This window comes from Salmo salar, chromosome ssa03, assembly GCF_905237065.1.
Source record: "Salmo salar chromosome ssa03, Ssal_v3.1, whole genome shotgun sequence".
NCBI classification, from domain to species: domain Eukaryota; kingdom Metazoa; phylum Chordata; class Actinopteri; order Salmoniformes; family Salmonidae; genus Salmo; species Salmo salar.
Genome location: NC_059444.1, coordinates 64094656 through 64107184, shown reverse-complemented (window position 1 = coordinate 64107184; position 12529 = coordinate 64094656). Strand labels below are relative to the sequence as shown.

Below are 12529 nucleotides of genomic sequence, written 5' to 3'. Positions count from 1 at the left end.
TCTATTTTCAACTCTTAATTTCGCCTATTGCTCTAACTTGGTGGTTATAGCCTATAAAACAGGTTATAGCCTGTTTTTACATCTCAATTGTCAGTAGAAACCACATTTGTTTAAGCAAGTGTGCCATATCAGCTGTTTTTATGTGTATTGGCTTTGCTGGTGTCACGTCCTGACCCTTGTAAGAGGACATTTTCTATAGTAGAGTGGTCAGGGTGTGACAGGGGGTGTTTTGGGTGGTTTTTCTATGTTGTCTATTTATATGTTTTAGTTCTAGTTTGTCTATTTCTATGTTGGTGTTGTTTGGGATGATCTCCAATTGGAGGCAGCTGATCCTCGTTACCTCTAATTGGAGGTCATATTTATGAAGATGTTTGTCCCACCTGTTTTTGTGGGTGATTATCTTTTGAGTAGTGTGTTTTCCTCTCTGTGTCACGGTTTGTTGTTTTTTGTGTTTCAAGTATTTAGTGTATTGCATTTAGTTTCACGGAATAAATATGTGGAACTACGAACACGCTGCATTTTGGTCCGATCCTTTGAACAGCCGTGACAGCTGGCATGTATCCCATTTTTCTTGCCCCCCCCAAGCGTTACATGCTAAAATCACCACTGAGTAACACAATCCATTTTAAAAGATGATTTGGATGTTTTACTTACAGTTTTTTACAATCGCTAGGACCCATTTCTCAATACTTAGGTCAGTTTTTTCAAAATTCTTTACACAGTGAGTACAACAGCAGTCTATGTGGGCTAAACTGTGGATCATTTTTCATTGCTTTGGCACAAAATGCATTCAATGACTACATCTTTCAATTTTCATGAACTCTTTTCTCACTCAGACACAACCACCACCAAAACTCTATGTACCTACAGGCCAATTTGCACATGTTTACATACTCTTTTCAAAACTGTTATACTTAAGTTCAAAACCTAAAACAACACAAAATTGAATAAGACAAATTTGTACAGTAATACCATATTGAAATATATTCCAAATCTAAAAAATGAAATACTATCAAAACAATTAGACCAACCACAGCTGATTCCCATTGTAGCTGAACACCTACCCAGGTGTTAGTCTTTCAATTACATTACCATCTATACAAAAGGGGACATCTGATGAATAATGTGGTACTATAATGTAAACATGGAACCAGCCAGAGAGAGAGGTGGCTGACAGAGGAAGAAGACTGGCTGGGAGAGGGAGAGGAGTAGGTACGGTGGTGGAAGAAGCCTGAGAGGAAGATCAAGAGCTGTAGTCTCAGATGAGATTAGGGCTACTATAATTGATCATGTAATAAATCATGGTCTATCAATGAGAGAGGCTGGTCTGAGAGTGCAGCCAAATCTGCAATGCTCAACAGTGGCATCTATTCTGAGAAATTTCCGGCAAAACAACAGGTAAGATGTGCATTCTGCAAGGGCATCTGCCTGAACTGCACATTACAGAAGTAAATTGAGCAAAGCCTCCAAACCTACTTGTGTGTAATTCTTTTTGTATTTCTGCTTTGGACCCAACGGTTACCTCCTACAGGCAGGAGAGGTAGGATTTTCACTGCTGTGCAGGAAACTGCAATCGTTGATATGGTCATCAGAAACAACGGCATAAAACTCAGAGATTTGGGACAAGTGTTGACAGAGAATGTAAGCATAACAAATATTTCTAGAGTCCTGAAACAACATCAAGTCAGGATGAAGCAGTTGTACACTGTCCCCTTTGAGAGGAACTCTGAACGAGTCAAGCAACTCAGGAACCAATAAGTCCAGGTCAGATGACTATAAAATACACAACTGTAAAAAACTGTAATAGGCGCACTGATAGATGAACCATCATTAGGGTAACTGATGCAGGGATTTATTCATACAAATCCGATGATGGTGAGTCACACAAAATAGTGTTCCAAGAATTATTGCATCAATTCACGTAGTCCCATCAAACATAGTTTGCGGTGCAAAACTGCATATGAATTTAAATACTCATGTGTAATCTTTCCCCCCATATGTTAGGCTATGTCTGCGCCTAACCTGCGCGTAAAACCAAGCCTGCGCGTAAAACCAAGCCTGCGGGTAAAAACAATCAGGAACAAGGGCGTGCAACAAAAGCCCGAGAGACTATCCTACTAGTAGGCCTACTAGACTAAATCTCAACAAATTCACAAAACAATACACGTTTGTACGAAATAGTAAAACCATTTAACTTACAGACATGTAGGTTCAGAGATGCGCAAATATACTTTATTACAACAACAAAAAACAATCCTAAATATTAATGTATCAAAATAAACTACAAAATGCCACGGTGCCGAAAGGTGTTTTGTTTGAGAGAAAGTGGAGGCACGGAACTTCCAGAATGAGAGTGAGTATATAGTGTGGTATATACAGTATAACACAACGTGTTCGTTTTTCAAAGCTGATTTCACTTCCCCCACCAAATTCACTGCATTGAAAATACAAAATAGGCCATTCTATGAAGTATCTTGTTGCAAATTATATGGTCATTTTTACAGTTTTAAAAAGTTATTAAACTATTTAAAATTCATGTAGAAATAAAATACATATTTGTTCATCTCTGAATAGGTTTTCATTGTGCCTCTACCGTCTTCATATTACCAACCCCTATCTGTAACTACTCCCTATTCATCAAATATTAAATGAGGTCAACAAAATTCATGTTACACGTATTAGATAGGCTAACCAAAGATATGGAGAAGAACATGGTGAGCTAGTGGATGGTGGACCTAAAGCACTATTTAGTACTTAATCCCTTCCTTTCTTCATTCAATGTATTCAATCTAGATGTGATAGTGATGAAATTCAGATATGACTTTGTGATGGTAAACTGTGGTGGAATAAGGACACAACAGAGGACGTAACTTCATTCATTGGCTGTTCATTTTATTGTAATAACAACAGAGCAGGAACTGGAGTCCAATTATGGACTTTCATGATGGTCTTATCTGTATTTGTCAGCCAGGGCAGCGGACAAAGCTGCAAGGAATTTATCCACAGCAATGTGCACTTCGGGAGTGAAATCCGCAGGGAAGTGAATAGCCAGGGTGACAAGGATGTTGTGGGACAGAATCTGAAAAGTATATTTTAAAAGTTAATATTGAAGGATTAATGCCATAGCAACACACAGAGTTGATTTCGAGAGGGATCAATATACAGACAATAGGTTATCTGAGGGCAAACCTTGAAGTTTCCAGGGTCAACGCGCAGTTTAAAGGCGTGCAGATCGCTGAGAGCACTCATTCCCCCCACGAGGTCGTCCATCAGTCCGACAGCATTACCAATTGCACCCATGATGACGCCTCCATGCTTCTTGACTGGGGCAGAGCCGGGGCTCAGGTCAGCCCAGTGGGAGAAGTAGGTCTTAGTCTGGGGGTAAGCAGTCAGCATCCTGCAAAGGAAGGTACAGAATAGTTCCTATTATAGGAGTTTTTATTGGATGCTGAACTACTAAGCATTACGCGTATCATATTTCTCCCATCGTCTTCTGTCTACAACGTAATGAAAGTAGTTGACTTATTGTATGTTAAAATGCTTATTCGGGGTAGGCACATAGGCCTCTGTCAGCAGGTTAAACACAACCAATCTCATCATTCTTTCTTTAAGAGGGCTTACCTTCCCAAAGCCTCAGCGCCGAGAACATCTGCCTTTCCACTAATCTTGCCCCAGAAGGCCTTGACCACAGATTTGTCCTTTGCTGTCAGACTCATTTTGTTCCTTTTTGATTGACCTGTATTAAATCTACAAGAAATGAACTGAAGAAGATGACTGCCGATACAACTAGGTCCCTTTATATTACAGTAGAGCGGCAGACACGCCCAGCTACTAGGGTACACTCCCCCTACACTGCAGCCCTCTTGGTCAAAATCCAAGAGTTAGAAACGTTATCTTGGCTTTTATAAAATATTAAGTTAGCGATTTTTATTAAAAACTTCAATAATATGTCAGAGGGCTATGTTTCTAATAATATCCATCATTAATTTTGTTCCTTTTTGCGCAATGCATATACATTAATTGTAGGTCTACCAGATGCAACAATTTTACAGTTTGATTGATAAAGATTATTATTTATTTTGTTGCATAAAACGAATCATTTCAGTGTAATCAAGCATATATTTCCAATAGGTTAATTCTAAAGTTGCAGCTACTTTTGCCAAAATAACCAAATATTGAATTTATAGTTAATTGGCAAAATGTAATTTTATATCCTAAATAACGTTAAATAATGAAAGAGTAGGGACCGTTATTTTGGCGTTTATGAAATATTAAATAAGATGTCATAGGGCTTGTTCTAATAATATCCATCATTAGGGCCTAATTAACTTTTTGTAGCCTACAATTGAATCTTCTGACTGTACTGTAACATAATGCATTTAAATCAATTGCACCAGATGAAACAGATGTCAACAATTTTACAATTTGTTTGATGAAGATAATTATTATTATTATTATTATGTTAATTTTTCGTTGCATAAACGAGATCTTTCAGAGTAGCCTAACGAGCATATATTTCCAATAAGTTAATTCAAAAGATGCAGCTTCTTTTGCCAAAATAACCAAATAATTCATTAATAGTTTATTGGCTATTTGAAATTGTATAGACCTTGATTATGACGCAGTTCTACAATATATTACATTGGTAAATTAAATTGCAAAAATCAAATCCACCTTCAAAGACCTGCATTCAATTGGAAAATATTTATCCAAAGTGACGTGTTTAACATTTGTATTTTTAATTTAACCTTTATTTAACTAGGCAAGTATGTTAAGAACACATTCTTATTTACAATGACGGGCTGTATGTATCTATGATATGCCTACTCTGGGGTTCAATGGAAGTTGGATATGATTCCCAATTACAAGGTTGATTGGACTTCGAATTATGATCGGAAAAAAGTCAGAGGAAGACAGAGGTCATGCGAGGACATGGGTACACACCCATCTGCAAATAATACAGGACATTCCTGCTTATCATATTTAATGTCTTGAAATTAATCACTTAAAATGGGTGAGACCGGTCTGAATACCCCGATTAAAAAAGGAAGGCATCATTTTGTCGTAGATAAGAAACTGTGTCAAATAGTAGACCGGTGTTGTGCCGAAAATCTCCCCCAACCGGAATTAGCAGGAATTATCACATTTTCCAAATTCATTTTTTATTTGTTATTGATTGCATCTCTTTCTATTTTTTCATTTGAATAGCCTTATACACTGCAATGAAGGAAATGTAATCTTCGGAAGAGTTTTGCCATAACCTTTTATTCTTGCATCAGTTGGATACATTAAAACTGTTTAGCTAGTGATCATGGCAATTTTGAAACGTTGGTAATCTAGATAAAACTGTATAGGCCTATTTACATATGCTTCCAGATTTTAGAATCTAACCTACAGACTTTATTCTGTAACAACTAGCATTTACTGTTGTTTTTAACAGATAATTTATTGGAATTACTGTCATCAAGTCCGAGAGCTGAAGCGCTCACTTGGCTAATACTGATCTTTGCCAGAGCCAATCATATGCGCCGCCTCCAGTGGGCGGAGACCACTCATAAATATAAATTGCATGCAGTGTCTCCCTACACAAGACATTCATTTGTTTAATCTTGTTGCAAAACCGGAGATCAAACACTGACAACATGGTTGACTGGACAGACGCCGAGAAGAGCACCATCAGTGCTGTCTGGGGCAAAGTAGATATCAATGAGGTCGGACCACTGGCTCTGGCAAGGTAGGTCATGGCTTCAGCCTCTTTCAAATATATAATTTAATATATAGTGTAGATGATCATGAGTAATTCTAACACTATTATACTTGTCCTGTTATCTTATCATTACTATTAATATTGAGTTGATATTGTTAAGTTTGAATGGAGCATGTTAGAGTATTAGTTAGGCATATAATTTAAATACATTTGAAAATATTAACATATTTCGGTGTTCTTGCAATGACAGAGTCCTGATCGTCTACCCCTGGACTCAGCGTTATTTCGGCTCTTTCGGAGACGTGTCCACTCCCGCAGCAATCATGGGCAACCCCAAAGTTGCTGCTCACGGCAAGGTCGTGTGTGGAGCTCTGGATAAAGCTGTGAAGAACATGGGCAACATCTTGGCCACATACAAGTCACTGAGCGAGACCCACGCCAACAAACTCTTCGTCGACCCTGACAATTTCAGGGTATGTCTTCTGTCTTGAGAAATAGGCTTATATTTTAGGCTTTACTGATGTAAGCCTACACATATAACAATCAGAGCAACACGTCTAATTCCAAAGGTAAAACTAAACCGTCAGTCTTATTGAACATCTTCCTTCTTTGTCTTTTGTCCACAGGTGTTGGCTGACGTCCTCACAATTGTCATTGCCGCCAAGTTCGGAGCCTCTTTCACTCCTGAAATCCAGGCAACCTGGCAGAAGTTCATGAAAGTGGTTGTCGCAGCCATGGGCAGCCGGTACTTCTAAATGCACCCCAGACAAGTGATTATGTTCTGACATCCCTGCCTGAGTGAAAATAAAGACGTTGAAACAAACTATTGTATTTGTATTTATAAAAAAGTATTTATTTTTTAGAAGGAGTGGGGTGGCAGGGACAGTTCCACGACAAAATTCTTAACATCAATAGACCACTAATAGAGCAGCCAAAGTGCATGGTTAGATGCTTTTTTGCCCTTCTGCGTCACTTCATTTACAGAAGATCTCTGCTAAACATAGAATCAATATGTCTAGCCTGTCGGACTGTGACTGCGGATAACATCATAACGAAGCTGACTACAAAAACAAAGTTACCGAAATATCTGCAAATGTTACAAACAAGTGAAGGATAAAAGTATGGTTCAAATGAAAACCAAGATGACTGTATTAAAACATAGCCTACATACATGGGCATATAAAGGCTTTTTCAATCATACTGAACTCAATTTCATATTCAATCAATTGAGTTATTTTGCCACTAGGCTACTGTGTACTTTTTGCCTCAATATTTTCATGATGTGTGACAAGTGCGCAATGATGTGCTCGATCTGTGATTTAGTTCATTATCTCGTAAAGCATAATAAGCCGTCAATAGCCTATTTGCAGCCATAGTCAGTGATTGCCTACACACCCTAGGTTAACCTGTATTCAAGTCTGTGATTTGGTCAAATTAGCAGTCAAATCTTATTCATTGAAAATCATGAATGAGCTCTTGATCATTGTCGATTGACAATTAATAAACCAGATTTTTACTAAAGCAACAATATGGTAGGTAATAAAATGTTTGTTGGTTTTATAGGCCGCTACAACATAGGCCTATTGGAATACCAACAAGCTCCTGAGATCTGCCTAGCAAACGTAGCCTTCTCCCACTGATAATGAATTGCCTTCAATTCTGAAATGTAAAATGTTACACCGTGTTGTCATCTTACATCTTGAAGACGTCAAACATCCTATTCTCATGTTAATATCTCTTGGGTAGGGGGCAGTATTTTCACGGGCGGATGAAAAACGTACCCAAATTAAACGGCCAACTACTCGGGCCCAGGAACTAGAATATGCATATTATTAGTAGATTTGGATAGCAAACACTCTGAAGTTTCTAAAACTGTTTGAATGATGTCTGTGAGTATAACAGAACTCATATGGCAGGCATAAACCTGAGAAAAATCCGCTAGCATCCCACCTACCCAAGAGAGGTTAAACAAGTTTGTTTGAGTCCTGATTCTTTCAAATATTTAATACAATTATACAAAGATGTGTGCTATAGGCTATGACTTGAGTCTGACCCAAAATAGAAAATAAGGTTGTTATCCTCTCTAGGATAGGTGGCACCAAATCGTCCCACCTACGTAACAGCCAGTGTAATCCCGTGGCGCGTTATTCAAAAACCTTAGAAATGCAAAAACTTCAATTTTTCAAACATATGACTATTTTACACCATTTTAAAGACAAGACTCTCGTTAATCTAACCACACTGTCCGATTTCAAAAAGGCGTTTACAACGAAAGCAAAACATCAGATTATGTCAGCAGAGTACCCAGCCAGAAATAATCAGACACCCATTTTTCAAGCTAGCATATAATGTCACATAAACCCAAACCACAGCTAAATGCAGCACTAACCTTTGATGATCTTCATCAGATGACAACCCTAGGACATTATGTTATACAATACATGCATGTTTTGTTCAATCAAGTTCATATTTATATAAAAAAACAGCTTTTTACATTAGCATGTGACTAGCATGTGACTAGCATTCCCACTGAACACTGCCGGTGAATTTACTAAATTACTCACGATAAACGTTCACAAAAAGCATAACAATTATTTTAAGAATTATAGATACAGAACTCCTCTATGCACTCGATATGTCCGATTTTAAAATAGCTTTTCGGTGAAAGCACATTTTGCAATATTCTCAGTAGATAGCCCGGCATCACAGGGCTAGCTATTTAGACACCCTGCAAGTTTAGCACTCAGAAAAGTCACATTTACTATAAGAAAAATGTTATTACCTTTGCTGTCTTCGTCAGAATGCACTCCCAGGACTTCTACTTCAATAACAAATGTTGGTTTGGTTCAAAATAATCCATAGTTATATCCAAACAGCGGCGTTTTGTTCGTGCGTTCAAGACACTATCCGAAAGGGTAAATAAGGGTGATGAGCATGGCGCAATTCCTGACAAAAAAATTCTAAATATTCCATTACCGTACCTCGAAGCATGTCAACCGCTGTTTAAAATCCATTTTTATGCCATTTTTCTTGTAAAAAAGCGATAATATTCCGACCGGGAATCTGCATTTAGGTAAACAGAGGAAAGAAAATAAAGCATTCGGTCGACTCGGGCACGCGCCTAAACCCACAGTACTCTGAGCGGCCACTTGCCAAACGCGATAATGTGTTTCAGCCAGAGCTTGCCTCGATATCCTTCAGCTTTTTCCCGGGCTCTGAGAGCCTATGGGAGCCGTAGGAAGTGTCACGTTATTGCAAAGATCCTAAATCTTCAATAAAAAGAGCCCAGATGAAACACAACTTGTCAGACAGGCCACTTCCTGCATGGAATCTTCTCAGGTTTTGGCCTGCCATATGAGTTCTGTTATACTCACAGACACCATTCAAACAGTTTTAGAAACTTTAGGGTGTTTTCTATCCAAAGCCAATAATTATATGCATATTCTAGTTACTGGGCAGGAGTAGTAACCAGATTAAATCGGGTACGTTTTTTATCCAGCCGTGTCAATACTGCCCCCTAGCCCTAACAGGTTATGCTGCAGTCAACTGGGGGGGAAAGTTCCCAAGACGGCCCCATTTCCCTATAGTTCCATAAATGGCCTTGTGTGGTAAGTTACAGCAGGGAAATCAATCATGCTATCCTGCCTGTAGGCTATATGACAATACAGAGTCATGTCTGGCCACAGCATACAGTTCATTCAGAAAATATTCAGACCCCTTGACTATTTCCACACTTTGTGACATTAGACTTATTCTAAAATTGATGAGGAAAAACAATTTAATCAATCTACACACAGTACCCCATAATGACAAAATGAAAAAAAATATACAGTGCCTTGCGAAAGTATTCGGCCCCCTTGAACTTTTCGACCTTTTGCCACATTTCAGGCTTCAAACATAAAGATATAAAACTGTAATTTTTTGTGAAGAATGAACAACAAGTGGGACACAATTATGAAGTGGAACGAAATTTATTGGATATTTCAAACTTTTTTAACAAATAAAAAACTGAAAAATTGGCCGTGCTAAATTATTCAGCCCCTTTACTTTCAGTGCAGCAAACTCTCTCCAGAAGTTCAGTGAGGATCTCTGAATGATCCAATGTTGACCTAAATGACTAATGATGATAAATAGAATCCACCTGTGTGTAATCAAGTCTCCGTATAAATGCACCTGCTCTGTGATAGTCTCAGAGGTCCGTTTAAAGCGCAGAGAGCATCATGAAGAACAAGGAATACACCAGGCAGGTCCGAGATACTGTTGTGGAGAAGTTTCAAGCCGGATTTGGATACAAAAAGATTTCCCAAGCTTTAAACATCCCAAGGAGCACTGTGCAAGCGATAATATTGAAATGGAAGGAGTATCAGACCACTGCAAATCTACGAAGACCCGGCCGTCCCTCTAAACTTTCAGCTCATACAAGGAGAAGACTGATCAGAGATGCAGCCAAGAGGCCCATGATCACTCTGGATGAACTGCAGAGATCTACAGCTGAGGTGGGAGACTCTGTCCATAGGACAACAATCAGTCGTATACTGCCCAAATCTGGCCTTTATGGAAGAGTGGCAAGAAGAAAGCCATTTCTTAAAGATATCCATAGAAAGTGTCGTTTAAAGTTTGCCACTAGCCACCTGGGAAACACACCAAACATGTGGAAGAAGGTGCTCTGGTCAGATGAAACCAAAATCGAACTTTTTGGCAACAATGCAAAACGTTATGTTTGGCGTAAAAGCAACACAGCTCATCACCCTGAACACACCATCCCCACTGTCAAACATGGTGGTGGCAGCATCATGGTTTGGGCCTGCTTTTCTTCAGCAGGGGCAGGGAAGATGGTTAACATTGATGGGAAGATGGATGGAGCCAAATACAGGACCATTCTGGAAGAAAACCTGATGGAGTCTGCAAAAGACCTGAGACTGGGACGGAGATTTGTCTTCCAACAAGACAATGATCCAAAACATAAAGCAAAATCTACAATGGAATGGTTCACAAATAAACATATCCAGGTGTTAGAATGGCCAAGTCAAAGTCCAGACCTGAATCCAATCGAGAATCTGTGGAAAGAACTGAAAACTGCTGTTCACAAACGCTCTCCATCCAACCTCACTGAGCTCGAGCTGTTTTGCAAGGAGGAATGGGCAAAAATGTCAGTCTCTCGATGTGCAAAACTGATAGAGACATACCCCAAGCGACTTACAGCTGTAATCGCAGCAAAAGGTGACGCTACAAAGTATTAACTTAAGGGGGCTGAATAATTTTGCACGGCCAATTTCAGTTTTTTATTTGTTAAAAAAGTTTGAAATATCCAATAAATTTCGTTCCACTTCATGATTGTGTCCCACTTGTTGTTGATTCTTCACAAAAAATTACAGTTTTATATCTTTATGTTTGAAGCCTGAAATGTGGCAAAAGGTCGAAAAGTTCAAGGGGGCTGAATACTTTCGCAAGGCACTGTATATAATAATTTTTGCAAATGGAACCTTATTTCCATAAGTATTCAGATCCTTTGCTATGAGACTCCAAATTGAGCTCAGGTGGATCCTGTTTCCATTGACCATCTTTTACCTGTGGTAAATTCAATAGATTGGACATTTGAAAAGGCACACATCTGTCTATATAAGGTCCCACAGATGACAGTGCATGTCAGAGCAAAAATCAAGCCATGAGGTCGAAGGAATTGTCCGTAGAGCTCCGAGACAGGATAGTGTCGAGGCACAGATCTTGGGAAGGGTTCCAAAATATTTCTGCACCATTGAAGGTCCTCAAGAACAAAGCGGCCTCCATCATTTTTAAATGAAAGAAGTTTGGAACCACCAAGACTCTTCCTAGAGCTGGCCGCCCAGCCAAATTGAGCAATCGGGGAAGTAGGGCCTTGGTCAGGGAGGTCACCAAGAACCCTATGGTCACTTTAACAGAGCTCCAGAGTTTTTCTGTGGAGATGGGAGAACCTTCCAGAAGAACAACCATCTCTGCAGCTCTCCACCAATCAGGCCTTTATGGTAGATTGGCCAGATGGAAGCCACTCCTCAGTAAAAGGAACATTCTAGCCCGCTTGGAGTTGCCAAAAGGCACCTAAAGGAGTCTCAGACCATAAGAAACAAGATTATCTGGTCTGATGAAACCAAGATTGAACTCTTTGGCCTGAATGCCAAGCAACACATCGGAAGGAAACCTGGCACCATCCCTACAGTGAAGCACGGTGGTGGCAGCATCATGCTGTGGGGATGTTTTTCAGTGGCTGGGACTTTAAGACTAGTCAGGATCGAGGGAAAGATGAAAGGAACAAAGTACAGTTTTCTTGATGAAAACCTGCTCCAGCGCACTCATGACCTCAGACAGGGGCAAAGGTTCACCGTCCAACAGGAAAACAACCCTAAGCACACAGCCAAGACAAGCCAAGACACAGCCCGAGCGGCGCAGCGGTCTTGAAGATGTGTCACTACAGACACCCTGGTTCGAATCCTGGCTGTATCACAACCGACCGTGATTGGGAGTCCAATAGGGCGGCGCAAAATTGTCCCAGTATCGTCCGGGTTTTGCCAGTGTAGGCTGTCATTGTAAATAAGAATTTGTTCTTAACTGACTTGCCTAGTTAAATAAAGGTTACATAAAAAATATAGAAACGCAGGAGTGGCTTCGGGACAAGTCTCTGAATGTCCTTGAGTGGCCCAGCCAGAGACTTGAACCCGGTCAAACATTTCTGGAGAGACCTGAAAATAGCTGTGCTGCAGCGACACTCCCCATCCAACCTGACAAGAGCTTGTGGATCTGCAGAGAAGAATTGGAGAAATTCCCCAAATACAGGTGTGCCAAGCCTGT

General features: G+C 39.7%; 2 protein-coding genes across 2 annotated transcripts; one reads left to right on the top strand and one right to left on the bottom strand.

Annotated features, from left to right (window-relative positions):
• Positions 1-2871: 2871 nt before the first annotated feature.
• Positions 2872-3885, bottom strand: LOC106601077 (hemoglobin subunit alpha-like). Its single transcript, XM_014192982.2, has 3 exons — positions 3622-3885; positions 3190-3397; positions 2872-3079 (listed from the first exon to the last, which is right to left on the bottom strand). The coding sequence occupies exons 1-3, from the start codon at positions 3714-3716 to the stop codon at positions 2951-2953; spliced, it is 432 nt and encodes a 143-aa protein (XP_014048457.2). The 5' UTR covers positions 3717-3885; the 3' UTR covers positions 2872-2950.
• A 1736-nt stretch (positions 3886-5621) lies between these two features.
• LOC100136584 (beta-globin) lies at positions 5622-6527 on the top strand. Its single transcript, NM_001123672.1, has 3 exons — positions 5622-5734; positions 5958-6180; positions 6334-6527. The coding sequence occupies exons 1-3, from the start codon at positions 5643-5645 to the stop codon at positions 6460-6462; spliced, it is 444 nt and encodes a 147-aa protein (NP_001117144.1). The 5' UTR covers positions 5622-5642; the 3' UTR covers positions 6463-6527.
• The last annotated feature ends 6002 nt before the right edge of the window (positions 6528-12529 follow it).

Excerpts from the sequence above, each read along its gene's own strand:
- LOC106601077 (XM_014192982.2), bottom strand. The coding sequence starts at position 3,716 with ATGAGTCTGACAGCAAAGGACAAATCTGTGGTCAAGGCCTTCTGGGGC. Across the intron at positions 3,398-3,621 it reads GGCGCTGAGGCTTTGGGAAG|GATGCTGACTGCTTACCCCC; the intron begins GTAAGCCCTCTT and ends CTTCCTTTGCAG. Across the intron at positions 3,080-3,189 it reads TTGACCCTGGAAACTTCAAG|ATTCTGTCCCACAACATCCT; the intron begins GTTTGCCCTCAG and ends TATACTTTTCAG.
- LOC100136584 (NM_001123672.1), top strand. The coding sequence starts at position 5,643 with ATGGTTGACTGGACAGACGCCGAGAAGAGCACCATCAGTGCTGTCTGG. Across the intron at positions 5,735-5,957 it reads GGACCACTGGCTCTGGCAAG|AGTCCTGATCGTCTACCCCT; the intron begins GTAGGTCATGGC and ends TTGCAATGACAG. Across the intron at positions 6,181-6,333 it reads TCGACCCTGACAATTTCAGG|GTGTTGGCTGACGTCCTCAC; the intron begins GTATGTCTTCTG and ends TTTTGTCCACAG.